The sequence below is a fragment of the Balaenoptera acutorostrata genome, chromosome 20 (genome assembly GCF_949987535.1).
Source record: "Balaenoptera acutorostrata chromosome 20, mBalAcu1.1, whole genome shotgun sequence".
Classification (NCBI taxonomy): Eukaryota; Metazoa; Chordata; class Mammalia; order Artiodactyla; family Balaenopteridae; genus Balaenoptera; species Balaenoptera acutorostrata.
This window is the reverse complement of record NC_080083.1, coordinates 45548845-45576626: the sequence shown is the minus strand read 5'-3', so window position 1 is coordinate 45576626 and position 27782 is coordinate 45548845. Positions and strand designations below refer to the sequence as shown.

At 41.0% G+C, this 27782-nt stretch overlaps 1 protein-coding gene across 1 annotated transcript; it reads left to right on the top strand.

Annotated features, from left to right (window-relative positions):
• Positions 1-101: 101 nt before the first annotated feature.
• Positions 102-27594, top strand: MRPL45 (mitochondrial ribosomal protein L45). The gene is made up of 8 exons (XM_007177515.3): positions 102-227; positions 1120-1297; positions 1711-1828; positions 5977-6075; positions 25265-25313; positions 26211-26360; positions 26721-26894; positions 27100-27594. Exons 1-8 carry the CDS (start codon positions 162-164, stop codon positions 27184-27186), a joined length of 921 nt encoding a protein of 306 aa, XP_007177577.1. The 5' UTR covers positions 102-161; the 3' UTR covers positions 27187-27594.
• Positions 27595-27782: the final 188 nt, after the last annotated feature.

Sequence of the window (27782 nt, the reverse complement as noted above, 5' to 3'; positions counted from 1 at the left end):
CATCCACCCGGACGCGTACGTGCGCGTTCGCGCTGCTCACAGTTCGGCGGCGGGCGCGTGCCCTGGAAAATTCCACTCCCGAGCTAGCTCCGCCCTATACACCTCCTTTCCGGCCCCAGGCTTTTTACTGTCTCCATCCCGGCTGCCTTTGCGTGAGCAAAATGGCAGTCCCCGTGCCGCGGGGTTTGTCTCGCTTATCCAGGGCTTTAGGATGGTGGTCTCGGCAGGTGGGTAGGGACGGGGTAGATAGGAGTCTAGGGGCTGGAGCGGAACAGAGTGGAGGGAAATACTCGCTTTGCAGTTGTCCTTGGTGAACTTGGACGTTACAGGTCGTACTTAGGCTAGGGAAGAGTTGAGGTAGACGAGACATAACTACTTAACTCTGTGGCGGAGTGGGGAGAGCCTCGGTAGGGCCATGAGAGCGGGCAAGTTCTCGGGGATTAAGTTTCTCCGGTTTGGTCTGGGTCTGACTGGCCTGGGGGTGTTAAAGGGGAAGAAGTAATGGTTGGAAGGTGGGTTCGCTTCCCGTTGATTTTTATAAATATCCTTAATTGAACAGTAGCTGTAAAGAAGGGAGTCTCGTACCTGCCTGAACAAACCTCATGGTCAGAGAGGAAAGAGACCTGGCCTTTGAAGAGCTTATTGATCAGTTGGGAGCTAGAACGACAGAATAAAGTTTACATTGAGGCTCCCAATAGAACGAGCAGAATGGAATCTGAGTAAATGTAGAGGAGATGCCAAGAAGAGGACTTTTCTTCTGCTCATTTCAGTATTGGGTTGGTGTTTAAGTTCCCCATCAGACTGAGCGTTCTTTGAAAGCAGAAGTCTTGCTTTCATCAGCTCTGCATCTCTAGGAGTTGGCACAGTCCTATAGTATGGAAAGTACTAAATAAAGGAAAGCCTTTAGTAAACGTTGAATGGTGTTAGTTAAAGTTGCTTACTGGCTTTTAGTAAGAGACACCCATAATTGTTAAGATAGTTGTGCATTTTCCCCCGTGATATGTGGCTTTGTAATTGTTGCTAAGTCATTCTTTGGATGTGGCCATTTTGTCTTTGCTTACAGTTTGTACAAGATTGATTTTTTTCCGGGTTACCTAACTTTTTTCTACTATCCTCCAGCCAGTCCTGGTGACTCAGTCCACAGCAGTATTTACAGTGAGAACTAAAAAACGTTTCACACCCCCTACTTACCAACCCAAATATAAATCAGAAAAGGAGTTCGTAGAATATGCCCGGAAAGCAGGACTGGTCATTCCTCCAGAACATTTGGAGCGTCCCATACATCTGGCCTGTACAGGTGAGACATGGTATTTCTGAGACCCTGGCCCAATCCCCTTCTGTCAGAGATCTTCTTGGAAAGTGGAATGATTTGGAGTATGAATGATAGCATTTAATTAACTACAAAATCGGTTCAGTCTAAATCATTTGTATATGTTATATTTCGTGAGGTCATCTTTGATCTTGTTTTCACACTTCCTAGAAGACCAGGGTAAAATTTCTCCATTTTTGTACAAGAAGAAGCTGAGGCTCTAAGAGAAGACTGAAATGATCTTATTCTACTTTTTCTAATGCAAGATGATTCCCTTTACATGGAAGTCTATTTTGTTAGTCTATTTTGTATCCAGGAGCCCTCCCAATTTTTTATGACCTCAGGATGACTTTTTCTCAATCTTTCAATGCTTTTTTAGTTTTCTCCATCTCTCTTTACAGCTGGTATCTTTGACGCCTATGTTCCTCCTGAGGGTGATGCCCGAGTGTCATCTCTTTCTAAGGAAGGACTGGCACAGAGAACTGAGCGATTGAAGAAGAATGTGACATCACAATTATCGTAGGTGTCTGAGACAGCTGGGAGTCAGAATAAAAATTTCTTGTTGCTGCTTAATCCAGAGAGGCCATCTTGGGTTAATTGCGTTGGCTGTAACTCCCTTGATAACTTGACAGTATATTCTGTCTCTGTAATAGAGCTAATGTATGATATGGGCATTCTGAATCGTAGCATCTCAACCTTGATTGGTCGTTTTTGTCATATCATTTAGGAAGTTCACATTGAAGTTTGTAGGACACTTTCTTGATCACATATTTTAAAATTTAAAGTAATAATAAGAGAGAGCATATTTTTATGAGAAATACCTTAGAGTTTAAACTTAAGAGAGTAAGAAAAGCCAAAAAGGCTTAAAAAGACAGACGTGTTCTAGGGAGCTAACTGGGCTTTAGTTAAGGAGCAGAGCCAAAACTTTCTTCTTAAAGAGACTTTCAGTATCTGTCACTCTAGCTCTAACTGTATCTAAATGATAGGTTCTTAGGGTCATATATAGATTTCTATGCACAAGTGTACTGAGTCAGTGTTAATTCTTCATGTGGCCATAACCTGTTTCTCTAAATACAGATCTTATCACATCAACTTTTCTGTCTCAGACTCCTTTGTGGCTCCCTGTTATCTGAAGAATAAAACCCAGATTTCTTCAGTGGTATTCAGGGCTTTTTATAATTTGGCTCTTGCCTTCCTCTCCACCATCATCTCCTTATTCCATTTTTCTCATCCTAAACTTTAACATTTCCAAACTAATTGCCAGTTCCTTGACGAATGTTGTGCTGTGTCTCTTTGCACATCCTTTCCTTTGCCTGAAAAATGTCTTTTTCTCTCAAACGTTGTGTCTGCTTTTTTTTTTTTTTTTAATTAATTAATTTTTATTTTTGGCTGTTTTGGATCTTTGTTGCTGTGCACGGGCTTTCTCTAGTTGTGGTGAGCAGGGGCTACTCTTTGTTGCGGTGTGGGGGCTTCTCATTGTGGTTGCTTCTCTTGTTGCGGAGTGCGGGCTTCAGTAGTTGTGGCATGTGGGCTCAGTAGTTGCGGTGCACGGGCTTAGTTGCTCCATGGCATGTGGGATCTTCCCGGACCAGGGCTCGAACCCGTGTCCCCTGCATTGGCAGGTGGATTCTTAACCACTGCACCCCCAGGGAAGTCCCGCTTTTTTTTTAATAATGAAACTCCCAATCCTTCCCTCCCCCACCCCCTTTGGCAACCACGAGTCTGTTCTCTATGTCTATGAGTCTGTTTCTCTTTCATAGATATGTTGTGTGTGTGTTTTTGTTTTTTTTTTTGGCTACACCACGCGGCATGTGGGATCTGAGTTTGCTGACCAGGGAACAAACCTGTGCCCCCTGCAGTGGGAGCGCAAAGTCTTAACCACTGGACCTCTAGGGGAGTCCCTGTGTTGTATTTTAGATTCCACATATAAGTGATATCATATGGTATTTGTCTTTCTCTTTCTGACTTACTTTGCTAAGTATGATAATCTCTAGGTCTGCTTTTAATCTCTGTCTGCTTTTAAGCCTTCCCTGACTCTTTTTGGAGCTGCCTTTGTTATAAATGTAACTGTATGCATGTTCTTACTGCTTCTGATAACTCTGTGTTGCAATGATTTCCTCTCATGTATTTCTCTCCTGGCCTAAGAGCTGTTTGGTGGAAGGGTTCATGATGATGATGAACAGAGCACAGGTGGTTTTATTATGGAGTTATTATCTAGGGGAGGAAACCAGCTATTAAATACTGATTGTACACAAATAATTACAGATATGGTGAAGTATGAGTGCTGTGGGAACATATGGCAGGGAAAGATAACTTGGTCTGGGAGTTAAAGGTAGGCTTCCCTAAGGAAATGACATTTAAAGCTGGGACCTAAAGGGTTGCTTGGAGTTAGCTGAGTAGAGGGGTATAGTGAGGAATAGCATTCTAGGGAGACAAAACAGTACAAGCAAGGCTCTGAGGTGAAAAGTGCAAAGGAGTGGATTTTATCAAATGCTTTTTCTCTGATTGTTGAGATGATCATGTGATATTTGTCCTTTATTCTATTGATATGGTATATTGCATTAATTGATTTTTTTAGTGTTAAACCATTCCTGCATTCCTGGGATAAATTCCACTGGGTTATGGTGTCCCCCATCCTCTTAATATAGTTATAGTAACACTTTGATTAGATCAGGATTCCCTGTTTACATTATAACTACGAAAATGCTATTGACAGCAGAGTCATGCAGTACATTATTATTACATTTCCTTTCCTGCATAATAGTTCCTTTTTCTGGTGTCAAGTGTCTTTTTTTCTCATTTGCTTATGGAACCCCTGGTTGTGTTAATTTTCTCTGAGTACATAGAAAACATTAAGTATTTTATCAATCCTATCTTCAAGAAGAAAGCCCTTCTGGAACCTTCTTACCTATTTCAGTCTGGATTGGTCAGTCTTTAGGCTCACTGTACATCGTGGGATCTACTTTTATCATCATCCTGATACTCCTTTTGCCTTGCTCTTATGTGTATTCCCTGTTTTGTGGATTTTACATCTCTCTCTTTCATGGTTCATTCAGTTATTTTGGTGGCGCACATTCCCCAGCAGCTTCCTGAGAAAGGGTGGATGGTAGATAAATGAGATCTTGCAAGGCTAAGGAAAAGTCTTTTTTTTAGTCTCCCACTTCATTTATAATTTTCCCAGGTATAGAATTCTGGGCTGGGAGTCATTTTTTTCTCAGTTAAAAGCACTGCTCCATTGTCTTTCAAACTTCCTTTTTTTTTTTTTTTGGCCGTGTTGAGTCTTCGTTTCTGTGCGAGGGCTTTCTCTAGTTGTGGCGAGCGGGGACACTCTTCATCGCGGTGCGCGGGCCTCACTGTCGCAGCCTCTCTTGTTGCAGAGCACAGGCTCCAGACGCGCAGGCTCAGTAGTTGTGGCTCACAGGCCCAGTTGCTCCGCGGCATGTGGGATCTTCCCAGACCAGGGTTCGAACCCGTGTCCCCTGCATTGGCAGGCAGATTCTCAACCACTGCGCCACCAGGGAAGCCCCCAATGTCTTTCTGACTCTTGAGCCTCTGTACGAAACCTGTTTTTTCTTTCTTAGTGCTTATAGGATGTTTTCTTCGATGCCAAAATTCTGAAATTTCACTATGAGAAGCTTTGGTCTTTATTTTTTATTTTTATTTATTTATTTATTTAAATTTAAATTTTAATATTTGGCTGCATTGTGTCTTTGTTGCTTTGTTGAGAAAGCGTGCTGGCTATCTCTAGTTGCAGTGAGTGGGGGCTACTCTTCGTTGTGGTGTGCGGGCTTCTCACAGGGGTGGCTTCTCTTGTTGCGGAGCATGGGCTCTAGGCGCATGGGCTTCAGTAGTTGCAGCATGCGGGCTCAGTAGTTGCGGCACTCGGGGCCTAGAGTGCACGGGCTTCGGTAGTTGTGGCGCGTGGGCCCTAGGGCACACGGGCTTCAGTGGTTGTGGCATGCAGGCTCAGTAGTTGTGGCGCATGGGCTTAGTTGTTCCATGGCTTGTGGGATCTTCCTGGACCAGGGATCGAACCCATGTCCCCTGCATCGGCAGGTGGGTTCTTTTTTTTTTTTTTTTTTTTTTAAATATTTATTTATTTTTGGCTGCATTGGGTTTTTCTTGTTGGGTCTTCGTTGCTGTGTGCGGGCTTTCTCTAGCTGTGGTGAGTGGGGGCTACTCTTCGTTGTGGTGCGCAGGCTTCTCATTGTGGTGGCTTCTCTTGTTGCAGAGCTTGGGCTCTAGGTGCACAGGCTTCAGTAGTTGTGGCACTCAGGCTCAGTAGTTGTGGCTCGTGGGCTCTAGAGCGCAGGCTCAGTAGTTGTGGCGCACGGGCTTAGTTGCTCCGTGGCATGTGGGATCTTCCTGGACCAGGGCTTGAACCCATGTCCCCTGCATTGGCAGGTGGATTCTCAACCACTGTGCCACCAGGGAAGTCCCGGCAGGTGGGTTCTTAACCACTACACCACCAGGAAGTCCCAGCTTTGGCCTTTCTTTTGAATGATTGATTTAAGTGTGAGTTAGAAGGTTGCATTTACGGGACTGGGCACATTCAAAAAACAATTATTGAATAAATGGACAGACATTAATGGACGTAAAGTAAGCTGTAAGTTATGGAAATTGTGTGAAGTCTTCTTTAGAAATGATTCTCATGCTTAATTTTACAGAATCCGGAGGATAAGAGAAAGTGATCCTAATTTTAAAATAAAGGACTTCCCTGAAAAAGCCCAGGACATCTTCATTGAAGCTCACCTGTGTCTAAACAAGTACGTGAACTCCCTGTCTTATACCCATTATGTTCTCAGCAGCTATTATTCTAGGCACAGGTTTTTTTTTTCCCTTAGGTAAGAGTTCTAGAGTGGGAGATGTTCCTCTGTGGGAAATAAGTGGAGCCTGGAGCTGTCCTTGACTCCTGTCACTGCTTCTGGGCGTTTTCACCATTTGGTCTGGCTCAGCTCCACTGGCAAGTGTTGAGACTCTGCTGAACGGCTATTTTCACCTGCCTCATCCCTAATTCATCCTGACCCTTTTTGTGTGTTTGTCTTATATATGTACATTTCCTTTCCTTAATTATTTTGAATAAGTTTCTTTTAAAAATTTCCAACTTTTTCTTGATTGAACCAGGGGAGAAAAGTCAGGGCTGCTAGGTAGACGAAAAATCAACATGAGGGGCCTGGAATAATCTTAAGTATTAGTCCTTGGACTGTTGCTGACATTCTTTGAACTGTAGCTTGCTGTGGCTAGGCTTCAGGTAGGATCCCAAACCTATACTCTCAAACCCATTAATTATTTCTTTTTACTTTTATTTGTTTTAAAAAGGTGTTTGATTGTGAAATATTTCAAACATATAAAAAAATACCTTGCAAGGTAATAGATGTTTACATTTTGCCGTATTTGCTTCTGAATGCCTAACTGGGGGAAGAGACAGGGATAAAGCATTATAGATACAGCTAAAGCCCCATCTCCCCATTCTTTTCCTTCCTAGAAAGAACCACTATCTTCCCTATTACTCTCATGCACATTTTTATACTTTCACCACATGTACATGTGTATAAACAATGTACAGTATTGTTTAATGTGTTGTGAAAATTTACATGAATGATGTATTTTTTTGAAACCTGCTGTGTTTATTGTTCAGTGTAGTTTTTTTTATATTTGATATTTTTTTCCTACCACATCATTTTTTGCATTCTAGTTACCATGATTTTTCTTTGTTTCTTTTTTTCCTTTCATTTGTGGTATTGATATAATTTCCTTCTAACTTTTTTATTCCTTCCACTTGTTTAGAACTATTACATCCTACTTCTGTTCTTATAATAGTTATTGTTAAAATGTTTAGCATGTATTGTTGACAATATCACAAGAAGCTTCAAACACTTGAATTTCAGTCACTGCCTCATACATCTCCTGTGTTATTGTTATTTAGTTTTTTTAGTTCTACCTTGTTGTTATTTCACTTGCATTTTTTATTTTTGTTTTTTTCCCTCCACTTCATTTTTTTATTTTTATTTTTTGAAATATTCAATACATATATTTTTTTGATCACGCCATGTGGCATGACAAGGGATCAAACCCATGCCCCCTGCAGTGGAAGCATGGAGTCTTAACCACTGGACTGCCAGGGAATTCACCACTTCATTTTTTTAAAAAAAATATTTATTTATTTATTTGGCCGCTCTGGATCTTAGTTGCAGCATGCAGGATCTTTGTCGCTGCACGTGGGATCTTTATTTTTTTATTTTTTTTTTGAATTTTTGAATTTTATTTATTTTTTTATACAGCAGGTTCTTATTAGTTATCTATTTTATACATATTGGTATATATATGTCAATCCCAATCTCCCAATTCATCCCACCACCACCACCACCACCCCCGCCACTTTCCCCCCTTGGTGTCCATACATTTGTTCTCTACATCTGAGTGGGATCTTTAGTTGCAGCATGCGGGATCTGACCAGGGATCGAACCTGGGCTTCCTGCGTTGGGAGCGTGGAGTCTTAACCACTGGACCACCAGTGAAGTCCCCCACTTCATTTTTGTTTATTTATTTAAAATATTTATTTATTTATTTTATTTTTGGCTGCATTGGGTCTTAGTTGAGGCACACGGGTTCTTCGTTGTGGCATGCGGGATCTTTTGTTGCAGTGTGCAGGCTTCTCTAGTTGTGACTCACATGCTCAGTAGTTGCAACACAAGGGTTTAGTTGCCCCGCGGCATGTGGGATGTTAGTTCCCCGACCGGGGATCAAACCCACGTCCCCTGCATTGGAAGGCAGATTCTTAACCACTGGACCACCAGGGAAGTCCCTCCCCCATTTCATTTTTAAAGGATGCTTTCATTGGGTGGAGAATTCTAGGTTGGTTGGTAGCTTCTGTCAGCATTTTTTTTTTTTTTTGAATAAATTTATTTATTTTTTGGCTACATTGGGTCTTCGTTGCTGCGCGCGGGCTTTCTCTAGTTACGGCGAGCGGGAGCCACTCTTTGTTGCGGTGCACGGGCTTCTCATTGCAGTGGCTTCTCTTGTTGTGGAGCACAGGCTCTAGGCACATGGGCTTCAGTAGTTGTGGCACGTGGGCTCAGTAGTTGTGGCTCGCGGGCTCTAGAGCGCAGGCTCAGTAGTTGTGGTGCACAGGCTTGGTTGCTCTGCAGCATGTGGGATCTTCCCAGAGCAGGGCTCGAACCCGTGTCCCCTGCATTGGCAGGCGGATTCTCAACCACTGTGCCACCAGGGAAGCCCCTCTGTCAGCATTTTGAAGATGTCATCTTTTGGTTTCTGTTGATTCTGTTGAGAAGTTAGCTATTTTTTCTTGTTCCTTTGAAGTTAAAATTTCTTTTTTCTCTGGCTGCTTCTAAGTTTTTTTTTCCTCTGCCTTCAGTGTTCAGCAGTTTACTGTGATGTACCTGCGTGTGTGTGTGTGTGAGTGTGTGTGTATCTTTATCTTGCTCCAGGTTCCTATTGCTTTTTAAATTTGGGTGCTTTTTTGGTTAGTGTTGAAAAAATTTAGAACATCTCTTCAAATGTTTCTTCCGCTCTACTTTCCTGTCTCCTTGTGTTGCTCTGAATACACATACATTAGATATTTTCAGTGTGCCAGATGTCTCTTAGGGCTCTTTTCTTTATTTTCCAGTCTTTTTTTTTTCCCCTTCAGCTTCATTCTCGATGTTTTCTGATCTTTCTTCCTGTCCTCTCTTCAGTTGTATCAACTCTGCTGTTAAGCCTATCTGTTGGGTTCTTAATTTTGTACTTTTCACTTTTGACTTAGTGTGTGTGTGTGTGTCCAGTTCTTTGCTAAAATTCTCCATTCTGTCATCTAGTTTCTTGAACATACTAATTATTTTGAAGTCTGTGTCTGATAAAATCTGTTATCTTCTATAGGGCTGTTTTTTCTTTTGGTTTTGGTTAGTTCTTACCTTTTTATACGCCTGCATTTTTTTTTACAATAGATATTTTATTTAAATTTTTATTTTTTGGCTGTGTTGGGTCTTCATTGCTGCATGCGGGCTTTCTCTAGTTGCGGAGAGCAGGGGCTACTCTTCGCTGCAGTGCGCGGGCTTCTTATTGCGGTGGCTTCTCTTGTTGCAGAGCATGGGCTCTAGGCGCGTGAGCTTCAGTAGTTGCAGCACACGGGCTCAGTAGTTGTGGCACAGGGGTTCTAGAGCACAGGCTCAGTAGTTGTGGCGTATGGGCTTAGTTGCTCTGTGGCATGTGGGATCTTCCTGGACCAGGGATCGAACCCATGTCCCCCGCATTGGCAGGCGAATTCTGAACCGCTACACCACCAGGGAAGTCCCTACAATAGATATTTTTAAAAAACTAAAAATATAACCATTTATTTAAAAATTATCAGTTTCAAAAGGGCTTTTATTGATGTTAGTAAAAATGCGTATAATATAAAATTTACCATTTTAGAGTATAATTCAGTGGCCCTTAAGTACATTCACAATGTTATACAATCATCACCACCATCTGTTTCCTGAAATTGTTCATCATCCCAAGCAGAAACTCTGTACCCATTGAGCAATGATTCTCCATTGCTGTTTCCTCCCAGCATCTGGTAACATATATTCTACTTTCTGTCTCTATGGATTTGCCTATTTTAAGTACCCCATATAAGTGGAATCTTACAGTATTTGTCCTTTTGTGACTGGTTTATTTCACTTGGCATGATGTCTTCAAAACCCACCCATGTTGTAGCATGTATCAGAATTTCCTTCCTTTTTAAAGCTGAATAATATTCCATTTTATGTATATACCACATTTTGTATCCCTACATCTGTTGGTGGACATTTGGGTTGTTTCCACCTTTTCATTATTGTGAATAATACTTTTACAAACACTGGTGTACAGGTTTGAGTCTTTTGATTATATACCTAGGAGTGGAATTGCTGGATCATGTGGTAATTCTGTGTTTAATTTTTTGAGGAACCACAGTCTTCCGTGGTAGCTTTGCCATTTTACATTCCCACCACCAATGCACACGGGTTCCAGTTTCTCCACCTTGTTACCAACATTTTATTTTCCATTTTTTGGATAATAGCCATCCTAATGAGTATGAAATGGTATCTCATTTTGGTTTTGCTCTGCATTTCCCTAATGGCTAGTGATGTTGAGCATCTTTTCATGTGCTAGTTGACTATTTAGTATATCTTCTTTGAAGAAAGGTCTAAAGTTCTTTGTCCATTTTTCAATTGGGTTAGTATTTTGTTACAGAGTTGCAGGAGCTCTTTATGTGCTCTGGATATTAATCCCATATCAGATATATGCTTTGCAAATGTTTTCTCCCATTTTGTGGGTTGTCTTTTCACTCTCTTGGTGGTGTACTTTAATGCACAAAGGTGTTTAAATTTTGTTTTGTTTTTTTAAATTTTTTATTTTATTTATTTATTATTTTGGCTGCGTTGGGTCTTCGTTGCTGCGTGCAGGCTTTCTCTAGTTGTGGTGAGCGGGGGCTACTCTTCGTTGCAGTGCGCAGGCTTCTCATTGCAGTGGCTTCTCTTGTTGCAGAACACAGGCTCTAGGTGCGCAGCCTTCAGTAGTTGTGGCTCACGGGCTTAGTTGCTCCGCGGCATGTGGGATCTTCCCAGACCAGGGCTCGAACCCATGTCCCTTGCATTGGCAGGCAGGTTCTTAACCACTGCGCCACCAGGGAAGCCCAAAGGTGTTTAATTTTGATGAAGTCCAATTTATATGTTTTTTCTGTTGTTGCCTGTGTTTTTAGTGTCAAATCCTACAAATCATTGCCAAATCCAGTGTCATGGAATTTTTCCTCTATGTTTTCTTCTAAGAGTTTTGAGATTTGACTCTCACATTTAGGTCTTTGATCCATTTTGAGTTAATTTTGCATACGATGTCAAGTAAGGGTCCAACTTCATTCTTTTGTATATAGATACCCAGTTTTCCCAGTCCCGTTTGTTGAAGGGACTGTCGTTTCCCAGGGAATGATCTTACAGCCTTGTTGAAAATCAGTTGATCATATATGTGAAGGTTTGTTTCTGGGCTCACCATTCTATTCCATTGGTCTATGTGTCTATCCTTATGCCAGAACCACACTGTAATGGAATTGTTTTCTTAATTTCCTTTTCTAGTGTTCATTGCTAGTATATAGAAATAAAACTGAGTTTTGTATGTTGATTTTTTTATCCTGCAACTTGGTTGAATTTTTTTATTAGCTCTAATACTTTTTTGTGGAACCTTTAGAATTTTCTGCATGTAAGATCATGTTATCTGCAAACATACTTTTTACATCTTCCTTTCCAATTTGGATGCCTTTTATTTCTTTCTCTTGCCTAATTGCTCTGGTTAGAACTTCTGGTATTATGTTAAATAGAAGTAGTAAAAGCAGGCATCCTTGTTTTGTTTCTGATCTTAGGGGAAAAACTTTCAGTCTTTCACCATCGGGTATGATACAGCTGTGGATTTTTCTTTTTTTTTAATAGATTTATTTATTTATTTATTTTTGGCTGCATTGGGTCTTTGTTGCTATGTACAGGCTTTCTCTAGTTGTGGTGAGTGGAGGCTACTCTTTGTTGCAGTGCGTGGGCTTCTCATTGCGGTGGCTTCTCTTGTTGCAGAGCACAGGTTCTAGGTGCACGGGCTTTAGTAGTTGTGGCACGCAGGCTCTGGAGTGCAGGGTCAGTAGTTGTGGCACATGGGCTTAGTTGCTCTGTGGCATATGGGATCTTCCCGGACCAGGGCTCGAACCCACGTACCCTGCATCGGCAGGCAGATTCTTTACCACTGCACCACCAGGGAAGTCCCTGTGGATTTTTCTTATGAGGCCTTTATTGTGTTGAGGAGCTTTCCTTCTACTCCTAGTTCATTGAGTGTTTTTATCATGAAAATGTGTTGGATTTTGTCAAATGCTTTTCTTGCATCAATTGAGATGTTCACATTGGTTTTTTCTTTCATTTTATTAATGTGGTGTATTACATTGATTTTCTATGTTAAACCACCCTTGCGGGACTTCCCTGGTGGTGCAGTGATTAAGAGTCCATCTCCCAGTGCAGGAGACATGGGTTCGATACCTGGTCCAGGAAGATCCCACCTGCCGAGGAGCAACTAAACCTGTGCGCCACAACTACTGAGCCTGTGCTCTAGAGCCCATGCACCACAACTACTGAAGCCTGCGCGCCTAGAGCCCATGCTCCGCAACAAGAGAAGCCACTGCAGTGAGAAGCCTGCGCACCACAACGAAGAGCAGCCCCCGCTTGCCGCAACTAGAGAAAGCTTGCCCACAGCAACAAAGACCCAATGCAGCCAAAAATAAATAAATAAAATTTAAAAAAAACATCCTTGCATTCTAGGGATAAATCTCACTTAGTCATGTTGGATAATTCTTTTAGTATGATGCTGAATTTGGTTTGCTAGTATTTTGTTGAGGATTTTTACATTTATATCCATAAGGGATATTGGCCTGTAGTTTTCTTTTCTTGTGGTGTCTTTACCTGGCTTTGATATCAGGGTAATGTTGGCTTCATAGAATTATGAAGTGTTCCCTCCTCTTCACTTGATGTTAATTCTTCTTGAAATGTTTGGTACAATTCACCAGTAAAACCATCAGGTCCTGTGCTTTTCTTTTTGGGGAGGTTTTTGGTTATTGATTCAGTTGCCTTGTTGTAGATTTATTCAGATTTCCTTTTTTCTCTTGAGTCAGTTTTGGTAGCTTGTGTGTTTCTAGGAATTTGTCCATTTTATCTAGGTTATCCAGTTTGTTGGCATACAAGAGTATTCTCTTATAATCCTTTTTTACTTCTGTATAATCAGTAGTAACGTTCCCACTTTCATTTCTGATTTTAGAAATTTGAATCTTCTCTCTCTCTTTTTTTTAATCAATCTCGCTAAGTTTTGTCCATTTTGTTGATCTTTTAAAGAACCAACTTTTGGTTTCATTGATTTTTCTCTATTGTTTTTATGTCTCTATTTTGTTTTTCTCTGCTCTAATCTTTATTATTTCTTTCTTTCTACTAACTTTCAGTTTAGTTTGGTCTTTTTCTAGTTCCTTACAGTGTACAGTTAGGTTATTAATTTGAGATCTTTCTTTATTAATGTAGGTGTTTGCAGCTATAAATTTTCCTCTTAGCACTGCTTTTGCTATGTCCCATAAGTTTGGTATGTTGTGTTTTCATTCTCATTTGTCTCAAGGTATTTTCTAATTTCTCTTGTGATTTCTTCTTTGACCCATTGGTTATTTAAGAGTGTGTAGTTTATTTTCCACATATTTGTGAATTTTCTAGTTTTTCTCCTGTTACTGATTTCTAGTTTCATTTCATTGTGATCAGAAAAGATACTTTGAAAAAAAAAAAAAAAAAAAGATACTTTGCATGATTTCTATCTTTTACATGTATTTAGGCTTGTTTTGTGGCTGAACATATGGTCTATCTTGGAGAATGTCCATGTGCATGTGAGAGGGATGTATATTCTGCGGTTGTTGCATGGAGTGTTCTGTATATATCTGTTCATTGGTATTTTAAGTCCTCTATTTCCTCATCAATCTTCTATCTGGTTGTTCTTTCCATTATTGAAAGTGAAGAATTGAAATTTGTAATTATTATAAAACTCTTATTTTTCCCTTAATTTTGTCAGTTTTTGCTTTATATGTTTTGGAACTTTGTGTTAGGTATGTATATGTTTATAATTATATCTTTTTGATGGATTGAACCCTCTATCAGTATATAATGTTCTTCGTTGTCTCTTATAATCTTTTTTTGGTGTAAAGTCTGTTTTGTCTAACAGTAATATTGCCACCCCAACTGTCTTTTGGTTACTATTTGTATGAATATTTTTCCATCCTTTTACTTTCAGTCTTCTTGTGTCTATCTAAAGCGAGTTTCTTGTAGATGGCATAAAGGAGGATTATGTTTTTTTTGTTAGTGAATCTGCCAATCTCTGTCTTTTAATTAGAGAGTTTAATACATTTACATGTAAACTAGTTACTGATAAGGAAGGAGGTCTGCCATTATTATTTTCTGTATGTTGTATGTGTTTTTTGGTCTTCATTTCCTCCATTACTGCCATTTTTGGATTTAGTTAATTTTTTAATAGTGTACCTTTCTGACTCCCTTTTTTCCTTTTTTATATATTTTAAAATTATTTTCTTAGTGGTTACTTTGGGAATTAGCATTAACATCTTAACAGTCTAGTTTGAAAAATAACAACTTAGTTTCAGTAGTATACAAACTTTCTGCATCTCTGTATCTCTGTCCTGTCCCCTTTGCTTTGTTATTGTCACAGGTTGTGTCTGTATACGTTGTGTGCCCATAACATAGGTTTGTAATTAATGTTTTATGCATTTGCCTTTTAAATCATATAGGAAAACAATAGGAATTACAAATCAGAAGTACAATAATACTGGCTTTTATATTTACCTATATAGTAACCTTTATCAATGTTCATTATTTTTTCTTATTGCTTTAAGTTACTGTCTAGTGTCCTTTCATTTAGGTCTGAAAAACTCCCTTTAGCATATCTAGTAGGACAGATCTATTAGAAATGAACTCTCTCAATTTTTGTTTATCTGAAAATATCTACAGTTCTCCTTCACTCTTTTTTTTTTTTTTTGGCTGCAACTTGCAGCATGCAGAACTTCCCTGACCAGGGATCAAACCCGCGTGCTCTGCAGTAGAAGCGTGGAGTCTTAACCACTGGACCACCAGGGAACCCCTCTCCTTTATTCTTTTTTTTTTTTTTAAGATTTATTTATTATTTATTTATTTAATTTATTTTTGGCTGTGTTGGGTCTTAGTTGCAGCACACGGGATCTTCGTTGCAGTGTGCAGGCTTCTCTAGTTGTGGCGTGCGAGTTTTCTCTTCTCTAGTCGTGGAGCGCAGGCTGCAGGGCGCGTGGGCTCTGTAGTTGTGGCGCACAGGTTCCAGAGCTTGTGAGCTCTGTAGTTTGTGGCACACAGGCTCTCTAGTTGAGGTGCGTGACCTCAGTAGTTGTGGCATGCGGGCCCAGTTGCCCCGTGGCATGTGGGATCCTAGTTCCCTGACAAGGGATTGAACCCGTGTCCCCTGCATTGTAAGGCATATTCTTTACCACTGGACCACCAGGGAAGTCCCTCCTTTATTCTTTTTTTTTTTTTTTTTTTTTTTTAAATACATTTTTATTTATTTATTTATTTTTGGCTGTGTTGGGTCTTCGGTTCGTGCAAGGGCTTTCTCTGGTTACGGCAAGTGGGGGCCACTCTTCATCGCGGTGCGGGGACCGCTCTTCATCGCGGTGCGCGGGCCTTTCACTATCGCGGCCCCTCCCGTTGCGGGGCACAGGCTGCAGACGCGCAGGCTCAGTAGTTGTGGCTCACGGGCCCAGCTGCTCCGTGGCATGTGGGATCTTCCCAGACCAGGGCTCGAACCCGTGTCCCCTGCATTAGCAGGCAGATTCTCAACCACTGCGCCACCAGGGAAGCCCAGCTCCTCCTTTATTCTTAACGGATAGTTTTTCGAACTGTAGAATTCTTGGTTGACAGTTCTTCTATAAATGTATTTATTTATTTATTTATTTATTTATTGGCTGCGTTGGGTCTTTGTTGCTGCGTGTGGGCTTTCTCTAGTTGCGGCGAGTGGGGGCTACTCTTCATTGTAGTGCTCAGACTCCTCATTGTGGTGGCTTCTCTTGTTGCGGAGCACGGGCTCTAGGCTCATGGGCTTAAGTAGTTGTGGCACGCGGGCTCAGAAGTTGTGGCTCGCAGGTTCTAGAGCGCAGGCTCAGTAGTTGTGGCACACGGGCTTAGTTGCTCTGCAGCATGTGGGATCTTCCCAGCCCAGGGATCAAACCCATGTCCCCTGCATTGGCAGGCGGATTCTTAACCACTGCGCTACCAGGAAAGTCCCGACAGTTTTTCTTTTAGGACATTAAATATATCATCCCACTGTCTTTTGGTCTCCATTGTTTCTGATAAGAAATCAACTATAATCTTTTTGAGGATCCCTGGTATGTGATGAGTCACTTCTCTTTTGCTGCTTTTAAGATTTTCTCTTTGTCTCAGTCTGGATTTCTTTGAGTTCATTCTGCTTGGAGTTTGTCGAGCTTCTTAGATGTGAATATTCAAGTCTTTTATCAAAATTGGGATGTTTTCGCTATTCTTTCTTTTTTTTGTAAATTTTTAAATTTAATTTATTTATTTTTGGCCATGTTGGATCTTCGTTGCTGCACGCAGGCTTTCTGTAGTTGCAGTGAGCGGGGGCTACTCTTCATTGCAGTGCATGAGCTTCTCATTGCGGTGGCTTCTCTCGTTGTGGAGCACGGGCTCTAGGTGCGCAGGCTTCAGTAGTTGTGGCACGCGGGCTCAGTAGTTGTGGCTCACGGGCTCTAGAGCACAGGCTCTAGTTGTGGCGCACGGGCTTACTTGCTCCACGGCATGTGGGATCTTCCCGGACCAGGGCTTGAACCCATGTCCCCTGCATTGGCAGGCGGATTCTCAACCACTGCGCCACCAGAGAAGCCCTCAGCCATTCTTTCTTCCTTTCTTTTTTGTTTTTTTTGGCCACACCAAAAAAAAAGTTCCCTGACCAGGGATTGAACCCGAGCCCCCTGCAGTGGAAGCATGGAGTCTTAACCATCGGACCACCAGGGAAGTCCCTTCAGCCATTATTTCTTCAAATGTTTTTTTCTGCCACCTCTTTCTTCTCCTCTGGGACTCTGTGATATGTGTGTTGGTGCACTTGACGGTGTCCCACAGGTCCCTCAGGCTCTGCTCATTTTTCTTTATTCTTTCTTCATTTTGCTCCTTAGACTGGATAATTTCAATTGTCATATCCTCAAGTTAGCTGATCCTTTTCTGCCTGCTCAGATCTGCTGTTCAGCCCCTGTAGTGAATTTTTAATTTCAGTCACTGTACTTTGCAACTCCAGAATTTGTTTGGTTCCTTTTTATAATTTCTGTCTCTTTATTGATGTTATTTTTTTTATTTTTGAATTTTTGAATTTTATTTTATTTTTTTATACAGCAGGTTCTTATTAGTTATCCATTTTATACATATTAGTGTCTATATGTCAATTCCAATTTCCCAGTTCATCACACTACCACCTTCCCCCCCATACCACTTTCCCCCCTTGGTGTCCATACGTTTGTTCTCTACATCTGTGTCTCAATTTCTGCCCTGCAAACCAGTTCATCTGTACCATTTTTCTAGGTTCCACATATATGCGTTAATATATGATATTTGTTTTTCTCTTTCTGACTTCACTCTGTATGACAGTATCTACATTCATCCACGTCTCTACAAATGACCTGATTTTGTTGCTTTTTATGGCTAATACTCCAGTGTATATATGTACCACATCTTCTTTATCCATTCGTCTGTCGATGGGCATTTAGGTTGCTTCCATGACCTGGCTATTGTAAATAGTGCTGCACTGAACATTGGGGTGCATGTGTCTTTTTGAGTTATGGTTTTCTCTGGGTATGTGCCCAGTAGTGGGATTGCTGGGTCATATGGTAATTCTATTTTTAGTTTTTTTTAAGGAACCTCCATACTGTTCTCCATAGTGGCTGTATCAACTTACATTCCCACCAACAGTGCAAGAGAGTTCCCTTTTCTCCACACCCTCTCCAGAATTTCTTGTTTGTAGATTTTCTGATGATGCCCATTGTAACTGATATGAGGTGATACCTCATCGTAGTTTTGATTTGCATTTCTCTAATAATTAGTGATGTTGAGCAGCTTTTCATGTGCTCCTTGGCCATCTGTATGTCTTCTTTGGAGAAATGTCTCTTTAGGTCTTCTGCCCGTTTTTGGATTGGGTTGTTTGTTTTTTTGATATTGAGCTGCATGAGCTGTTTGTAAATTTTGGAGATTAATCCTTTGTCAGTTGCTTCATTTGCAAATATTTTCTCCCATTCTGAGGGTTGTCTTATCGTCTTGTTTATGGTTTCCTTTGCTGTGCAGAAGCTTTTAAGTTTCTTTAAGTCCCATTTGTTTATTTTTGTTTTTATTTCCTTTTCTCTAGGAGGTGGGTCAAAAAGGATCTTGCTGTGATTTATGTCATAGAGTGTTCTGCCTATGTTTTCCTCTAAGAGTTTTATAGTGTCCAGTTTACATTTAGGTCTTTAATCCACTTTGAGTTTATTTTTGTGTATGGTGTTAGGGAGTGTTCTAATATCATTCTTTTACATGTAGCTGTCCAGTTTTCCCAGCACCACTTATTGAAGAGACTGTCTTTTCTCCATTGTATATCCTTGCCTCCTTTGTCATAGATTAGTTAACCATAGGTGCGTGGGTTTATCTCTGGGCTTTCTATCCTGTTCCATTGATCTCTATGTCTGTTTTTGTGCCAGTACCATATTGTCTTGATTACTGTAGCTTTGTAGTATAGTCTGAGGTCAGGGAGTCTGATTCCTCCAGCTCTGTTTTTTTCCCCGCAAGACTGCTTTGGCTGTTTGGGGTCTTTTGTGTCTCCATGCAGATTTTAAGATTTTTTGTTCTAGTTCTGTAAAAAATGCCACTGGTAATTTGATAGGGATTGCATTGACTCTGTAGATTGCTTTGAGTAGTATAGTCATTTTCACAATATTGATTTTTCCAATCCAAGAACATGGTATATCTCTCCATCTGTTTGTATCATCTTTAATTTCTTTCATCAGTGTATTATAGTTTTCGGCATACGGGTCTTTTGTCTCCCTAGATAGGTTTATTCTTAGGTATTTTATTCTTTTTGTTGCAGTGGTAAATGGGAGTGTTTCCTTAATTTCTCTTTCAGATTTTTCATCATTAGTGTATAGGAATGCAAGAGATTTCTGTGCATTAATTTTGTATTCTGCAACTTTACCAAATTCATTGATTAGCTCTAGTAGTTTTCTGGTGACATCTTTAGGATTCTCTATGTATAGTATCATGTCATCTGCAAACAATGACAGTTTTACTTCTTCTTTTCCAATTTGTATTCCTTTTATTTATTTATTTTCTCTGATTGCTGTGGCTAAGACTTCCAAAACTATGTTGAATAATAGTGGTGAGATTGAACATCCTTGTCTTGTTCCTGATCTTAGAGGAAATGCTTTCAGTTTTTCACCATTGAGAGTGATGTTTGCTGTGGGTTTGTCGTATATGGCCTTTATTAGGTTGAGGTGGGTTCCCTCTATGCCCAGTTTCTCTGGAGAGTTTTTATCATAAATGGGTGTTGAATTTTGTCAAAAGCTTTTTCTGCATCGATTGAGATGATCATATGGTTTTATTCTTCAGTTTGTTAATATGGTGTATCACATTGATTGATTTGCGTATATTGAAGAATCCTTGCATCCCTGGGATAAATCCCACTTGATCATGGTGTATGATCCTTTTAATGTGTTGTTGGATTCTGTTTGCTAGTATTTTGTTGAGGATATTTGCATCTGTATTCATCAGTGATATTGGTCTGTAATTTTCTTTTTTTGTAGTATCTTTGTCTGGTTTTGGTATCAGGGTGATGGTGGCCTCATAGAATGAGTTTGGGAGTGTTCCTTCCTCTGCAATTTTTGGAAGAGTTTGAGAAGAATGGGTGTTATCTCTTCTCTAAATGTTTGATAGAATTCACCTGTGAAGCCATCTGGTCCTGGACTTTTGTTTATTAGAAGATTTTTTTTTTTTTTTTTTGGCTGTGTTGGGTCTTCGTTTCTGTGCAAGGGCTTTCTCTAGTTGCAGCAAGCGGGGGCCACTCTTCATCGCAGTGCACGGGCCTCTTCACTATTGCGGCCTCTCTTGTTGCGGAGCACAGGCTCCAGACGCGCAGGCTCAGTAGTTGTGGCTCACGGGCCTAGTTGCTCCGTGGCATGTGGGATCTTCCCAGACCAGGGCTCGAACCCGTGTCCCCTGCATTAGCAGGCAGATTCTCAACCACTGTGCCACCAGAGAAGCCCTGTTAGAAGATTTTTAATCACAGTTTCAATTTCATTACTTGTGATTGGTCTGTTCATATTTTCTGTTTCTTCCTGGTTCAGTCTTGGAAGGTTATACCTTTCTAAGAATTTGTCCATTTCTTTCAGGTTGTCCATTTTATTGGCATAGAATTGCTTGTAGTAGTCTCCTAGGATGCTTTGTATTTCTGCATTGTCTGTTGTAACTTCTCCTTTTTCATGTCTAATTTTATTGATTTGAGTCCTCTCCCTCTTTTTCTTGATGAGTCTGGCTAATGGCTTATCAATTTTGTTTATCTTCTCAAAGAACCAGCTTTTAGTTTTTTTGATCTTTGCTCTTGTTTTCTTTGTTTCTGTTTCATTTATTTCTCCTCTGTTCTTTATGATTTCTTTCCTTCTGCTAACTTTGGGTTTTGTTTGTTCTTCTTTCTCTATTTCCTTTAGGTGTAAGGTTAGATTGTTTATTTGAGATTTTTCTTGTTTCTTGAGGTAGGCTTGTATAGCTATAAACTTCCCTCTTAGAACTGCTTTTGCTGCATCCCATAGATTTTGGATCGTCGTGTTTTCATTGTCATTTGTCTCTAGGTATCTTTTGATTTCCTCTTTGATTTCTTCAGTGATTTCTCGGTTATTTAGTAACATATTGTTTAACCTCCATGTGTTTGTGTTTTTTACGTTTTTTTCCCTGTAATTGATTTCTAATCTCCTAGCGTTGTGGTCAGAAAAGATGCTTGATATGATTTCAGTTTTCTTAAATTTACTGAGGCTTGATTTGTGACCCAAGATGTGATCTATCCTGGAGAATGTTCCGTGCACGCTTGAGAAGAAAGTGTAATCTGCTGGTTTTAGATGGAATGTCCTGTAAATATCAATAAAATCTATCTGGTCTATTGTGTCATTTAAAACTTGGTTTCCTTATTAATATTCTGTCTGGATGATCTGTCCATTGGTGTAAGTGAGGTGTTAAAAGTCCCCCACTATTATTGTGTTACTGTCGATTTCCTCTTTTATAGCTGTTAGCAGTTGCCTTATGTATTGAGGTGCTCCTATGTTGGGTGCATATATATTTATAATTTTTATATCTTCTTCTTGGATTGATCCCTTGATCATTATGTAGTGTCCTTCCTTGTCTCTTGTAACATTCTTTACTTTAAAGTCTATTTTATCTGATATGAGTATTGCTACTCCAGCTTTCTTTTGATTTCCACTTGCATGGAATATCTTTTTCCATCCCCTCACTTTCAGTCTGTATGTGTCCCTAGGTCTCAAGTGGGTCTCTTGTAGACAGCATATATATGGGTCTTGTTTTTGTATCCATTCAGCGAGCCTGTGTCTTTTGGTTGGAGCATTTAATCCATTCACATTTAAGGTAATTATCAATATGTATGTTCCTATTACCATTTTCTTAATTGTTTTGGGTTTGTTTTTGTAGGTCCTTTTCTTCTCTTGTGTTTCCCACTTAGAGAAGTTCCTTTAGCATTTGTTGTAGAGCTGGTTTGGTGGTGCTGAATTCTCTTAGCTTTTGCTTGTCTGTAAAGCTTTTGATTTCTCCATCAAATCTGAATGAGATCCTTGCCGGGTAGAGTAATCTTGGTTGTAGGTTCTTCCCTTTCATCCCTTTAAATATGTCATGCCACTCCCTTCTGGCTTGTAGAGTTTCTGCTGAGAAATCAGCTGTTAACCTTATGGGTGTTCCCTTCTATGTTATTTGTCGTTTTTCCCTCGCTGCTTTCAATAATTTTTCTTTGTCTTTAATTTTTGCCAATTTGATTACTGTGTTTCTCAGCGTGTTTCTCCTTGGGTTTATCCTGTATGGGACTCTCTGTGCTTCCTGGACTTGGGTGGCTATTTCCTTTTCCATGTTAGGAAAGTTTTCGACTATACTCTCTTCAAATATTTTCTCGGGTGCTTTCTCTGTCTTTTCTCCTTCTGGGACCCCTATACTGTGAATGTTGTTGTGTTTAATGCTGTCCCACAGGTCTCTTAGGCTGTCTTCATTTCTTTTCATTCTTTTTTCTATATTCTGTTCCGCAGCAGTGAATTCCACCATTGTGTATTCCAGGTCACTTATCTGTTCTTCTGCCTCAGTTATTCTGCTATTGATTTCTTCTAGTGTATTTTTCATTTCAGTTATTGTATTGTTCATCTGTTTGTTTGTTCTTTAATTCTTCTAGGTCTTTATTAAACATTTCTTGCATCTTCTCAATCTTTGCCTCCATTCTTTTTCCGAGGTCCTGGATCATCTTCACTGTCGTTATTCTGAATTCTTTTTCTGGAAGGTTGCCTGTCTCCACTTCATTTAGTTGTTTTTCTGGGGTTTTATCTTGTTCCTTCATCTGGTACATAGCCCTCTGCCTTTTCATCTTGTCTGTCTTTCTGTGAATGTGGTTTTTGTTCCACAGGCTGCAGGATTGTAGTTCTTCTTGCTTCTGCTGTCTGCCCTCTGGTGGATCTATTGATGTTCTTATTTCATACATTGTTTTCTGATTTCCTTTAGTTCTTTGTCCATGGTTACCTTTATCTCAGTGAGCATAAGTAAGATAGTTGATTTAACGTCTTTGGCTAATAATTCCAGTGTCTGGGCTTCCTCAGGGATGGTTTCTGTCAAAAATTTTTTTCCTTTGGATGGGCCATACTTTCGTGTTTCTTTGTATACTTTGTAATTTTTTTGTTGAGAACTGGACATTCTGAGTATTATTATGTGGTAACTCTGGAAATCAGATTCCTCTGCTCCTCAGGAACTGCTGACTTTGCTCATCAGTGCCACTGCCATCCATTTGTGACTTTTCCAAACTAGTATTGCTAAGTGTGTATTCTTTGTTGTGGGTAGTCATTGAAGTTTCTGTTCCATTATCTCTGCAGTCAGTCAGTGACCTGACAAAGATTTCCTAAATTGTCTGGCTGAATAAAAACAAAACAGGTGTTCTTGGTCCTTTATCCCTTTAAATCTGTTGGTGGGAAAAGCTGCTGCAGCCAGCACGGCTGAAACCATGACATCATTTGCTCTGGTCTCTCTGCAATCCACCAGCCTGACCAAAATGTGCAACTCAAATTTTTGGAGGGAGGGGTCCCTACTGCTTGCCTTTGCACCAGCCATCCACTCCAGGAACACAGGCCACTGTCCCCACCAGTAATGGCAGGGCTGAGGGAAAGAGGAGGGTAGGTGGTTTGCACATGTTCTTAAATTCGAGATCACTGGCTTCTCCCTTCGTCAAGCACTCCCCTAGTTGTTATAGGTGTCCAGTCAACATCCAGAGTTCTGAAATTGTGGTTCTGGTTATTTTTTCTAATTTATCAGTTGTTTCAATGGAGGGACCCAACCCTAGTGCTTCCTCCTCTGTCATTTTGCTTGATGTCTGTGTCTGTTGATTTTGCTAGCTTCCAGATGTTTTGTAATGTTTCATTGTGAGCTTGTCTGCAATGGAGAGTGTTTCTTCTGAGGGAATTCCAAACCATCTAAGTTATGAATATGATCCCAGAGAGGTTTTTGGGGTGTTTCTGCCAGATACTCTAGGGATATCATTGGCCAGGTATCAGTTTTTATGTTAATTTCTTAGCTTAGGAATTCTTACATCATACAGATACCATAAATTCTGTGTCCACCTCTGGGTATAATGTGGACTTAGGGCTTTAATCTTTTGTGGGAGTTTTTTTATTTGTTTTTTAAATCCCACCCACCCCCCCACAAGCCCTAGACTGAGGGAAACTTTATATCTAGGTTGGTGGACTATTTTCTAGTTTCCCTTTCCTGCAGGTACAGGACTCTTTTTGAGGGTCATAGCTTTATGCAGGGATCTCAGTTTCAACTCCCTGTCCTTCCAGCATCCAAGGTTTTAGGAAAAGTCAAGCTCCAGCCATCAGATCCTATTTCTAGATCCCTAAATCATCTCTGTGCTGTTGTGGTATCAGGTTATATTCTTTCCATTCTGCTTTTAATTCCCTCTTCCTTTCTGGCATCTAAGGACTTACCTTCCTTTCTTGTGAACTAGGCTAGAGATTTTAAAATGTGTGTGTGTCTGTGTGTATTATATTCTCTCCAACCTTTCTGGATGTTTATAGTGGGAGCAGTTTCACATAAGCTCAGTCCATTATGTTGCCCAAAGCAGATGTCCTCCTTTTATTTTTCAGGGTAAGTTCTGTTGCAAAATACCGAGTGAACTCAAAAAGGGGAATTTATTTCTACTGAAGATTTCTAGGCCAGGACAGTGACGAGGAAGAATTTATTCTGAGGTGGCAGGCGTGGTGGTTATGGGAGCTGTCACCACACCTCAGTCTAGTCTAGTCTAGAGCTACAGTGGGGGAAATGACTCGGAATCTTTTGTATTTGGAATAGAAGTGGAAGGGAAGCAGATAGAACTAATCCATTACCCACTCTGGGATTAGAGACACAATTTCTCAAAGGGCAAAGACTTAAACTGCTCAGAAAGTATTAAATTGTGGGGAAAAGTCATGAATGTGTATCTGAAAGAAACTAATCTGTCGTCTTAGGTTTATTTGAAGCCCTTCAGTTAGGAACCCTCCTAAAGTCTTATATGTACAGGAGCTGGGGTTTGCCAACTATTTTCTTACTGTTACTGCATAGAATCAGCATAACTAGGTCACTCTGGCAGCAACAAAGATCGGGCAGGGGGCAGTTTTGTGTAGAAAAGACCAGAAAAAACAGATGGTTATCTTCTGGCTAGGTTCAAAGATGAATGTGTAAGAAATAAGGCTAAGCAGTTGGTATTGATGATGTGTCCATGGTAAGAGGAGATAAATAGAGCTTTTGATTGTTACTTGTGTTGGATTTTGTTCCAGCTTAGAACAAACATCAGTCCCCATGTCCCAGTGAGGGCTTCTTGCCCATCTCAAGGAGGTGTAGTAATTTCAGAGAAATTTCTTTCTGCTCCTGAGATTCAAACGTAACTTTACACTGCTCTTAGATCTCACGGTTTTCTGGTAAATCATGTGGTTCTTCATCTTTGGACTAGGACTGGGACTTAGTATGTTATCTGGCTTATAGCAGGTGTGCAGAAAACGTTTATAAAAATGAAGGGAGTTGTTTTCCATTTTCAGGGCCATTTTCAGCTTTCATACATGGTATCATGAAAGCAGGAGTCAGTGATATATATCTCTTTCCTTTTTAGCTCAGACCATGACCGGCTTCATACCTTGGTAACTGAAAACTGTTTTCCGGTAGGTTCTTATCTTCCTTAGAACTGTGGGACCCCTGAGTAGACAGATTCTAGATATCACCTCTGATTTTCTTAAGGATCAGTTTTGAGAGTGCAGGAAGTTTAAGGCAAAAGCTGAAGTTCCATTATTTTTGGCTGAATGATAATGACTTGATATGGACTCTGGTAAAGGCCATGCAGATGAAGAAAGAGGAAGCCCCTCAGCAGGCAGTACTGAGACTACAGATCCTGAGGTGAGGGTATGGTCACATTAGGCCAGCCCTGCACATACCTACACTACAATAAAGGATTTAACCAGTGTTCATGAGGCTTACATTGGGTGGTAACAGGGGTGCTAGGTACTCTGGGAGACTCCTAACAATGAGGACTTTGTGGTTCAGTTAGAGGTTCAAGAATAAGAACTTCAGTTTCTATCAGTTTTGCTTCATCTCCCCAGGGACAAGTATAGCTATCCTAGTCTTAGCAGGTTAGCCTTTATAAAAGGCTATAAAATTCCTATAAAATCCCACCTTTCACTGCCAAAAGATAAGAGGAAAAAAAAACAAACGTGTGCAGTCAACAGAAATGCATGCAATAATGAGCAGATTATGAAAGTGTGTATGAGGGATAATGGTATATTAGGTAAGCTGGCAGTTTGGAGTGTGGTCTTCATTCATTTGGAGAAGGGTCCTCAAGGAGGTAGGTGGGTCTTGAGTTGTGATTTAGAAATGGAAAGAGAGTTGTTGTGAGGTGAGCTTGAGCAGTAGCTTAAGGTGAGAGAAAATAAGCACCAGAGAGCATTTGACGGGAAACGTTGCATGTTGACTGTGGTATTGCAAGAAGAGCAAGCGTGGAAATAAGCACCAACTTCCCTACAGGGAGGGAAAAATCCAGTTGAACTATTCTCCTCTGCCCTCAGGACATGGTCTGGGACATCAAATACAAGACCGTCCGCTGGAACTTTGTAGAATCTTTAGAGCCACCCCAGGTGGTGCAGGTTCGCTGTTCAAGTCTGCTGAAACAGGGCAACGCGTATGGCCAGGTCACCATCCGCATGCACACCCGGCAGGTAGAGGCCCCAGTCTGCTTTCCTCCCAGCTTTCTTCACTCTCAGGTTGGGCACCTACCTTTGAGTCCTGGGTACAGCTGCCCGGGACTGTGAGTTCTAAGGAAAGGTTCACCATGGTCTTTCTTACCTTGTCACTGCACCCTTCCCACTGCTGGATGTTAGCTCTACTAAAACAGGTGTGGGGATATTCTTCCCCACCCTTCCTGGACTCCCTCCCACCTCCTTCCACCACCCCGCCCCCCCCCACCCCCCAGTCAAAAACCCTCTAAGAGTAAAGTGTCAGTGGTTGATCTGTTAGTCTAGATTCAGAATTAAACAACTCTGAGGACTAACTGACTAGATGTGCTTTCATCCTTGCAGACTCTGGCCATCTATGATCGGTTTGGCCGGTTGATGTATGGACAGGAAGATGTGCCCAGGGATGTCCTGGAGTATGTTGTCTTTGAAAAGCATCTGGTGAATCCCTATGGGAGCTGGAGAATGCATGGCAAGATCATTCCCCCATGGGCACCCCCTAAGCAGCCTATCCTTAAGGTAAAGCAGCTTGCATGGTTTAAGACATGGCATCCTAAGCCACTCCTGTTGGGCTCCACCTAGTGGACAGAGAGGGTGATGCACCACCAGGAAGAGGAGTCGTCTTGTTGGCGGTGGGCACGGAGGTGGGCGTGGAGGCGGGCATGAGTCTCTTAGGTAAGCCATGGACTTGGATAGTAGATAACTCAGCATCCTGCTTTTTCAGACGGTGATGATCCCTGGCCCCCAGATGAAACCTTGGGAAGAGTATGAAGAGCCACAAGGAGAGGCCCATAAACCTCAGCTAGCGTGATGGCAAAAGTGACTCCTCGGGTGAAGCATGGGTGCTGAGGTGGCTGGAAGCTGTGAAGTCCGGGAGTCTGGGAGCTGTGAAGTCATCCATTTTCTTCATGCTGTAGAAAGAGCTAACTTTGTTCTCTCTTGCCCTGCTTGGGTCTTTTTAGCAGTCTCATCCTCAGTAACCGCTACTGATGGTTGGGCCCTGGTGGGTTGGTCCTGTGCACAGCAATGGACCTACTTCTTCTTTTTTTAATCTTACATCTAGCTTCTAACTCCAGATGAAAAACAGTATGTTTCAGAGAACATCTGATACCAGCTTTTCCCGCAGCAAGAACTGTCAGGAGCAGACTGGCGGAACTTTCTTTCTAATTACAGGGCAGGATCAGAGTTTGAAATAAAACACTGTCAGGTATTGGACAAATGTGGTGGGTTCTGTGTATTTCTCCTGGTTCAGGATGGAAGTAGACCAGCCTTCAGAGGGCAGAAGTGGAAGTTATCTTAATTGTGAGTGATGTGACTTACAGGAAATCCAGACTTGGGAAAAATAATTCGTGTTTCTAAAAGTGATGTAATTTAAGAGGGTCTTTTCGCATACGCTGACTCACTGAA

What these genes read in the sequence shown, in the direction of transcription:
- MRPL45 (XM_007177515.3), top strand. Translation starts at nt 162, where the DNA reads ATGGCAGTCCCCGTGCCGCGGGGTTTGTCTCGCTTATCCAGGGCTTTA. An exon ending in AATGTGACATCACAATTATC is followed by an intron (nt 1,829 to 5,976) that starts GTAGGTGTCTGA and finishes TTAATTTTACAG; the next exon opens with AATCCGGAGGATAAGAGAAA. An exon ending in CTAAGCAGCCTATCCTTAAG is followed by an intron (nt 26,895 to 27,099) that starts GTAAAGCAGCTT and finishes CTGCTTTTTCAG; the next exon opens with ACGGTGATGATCCCTGGCCC.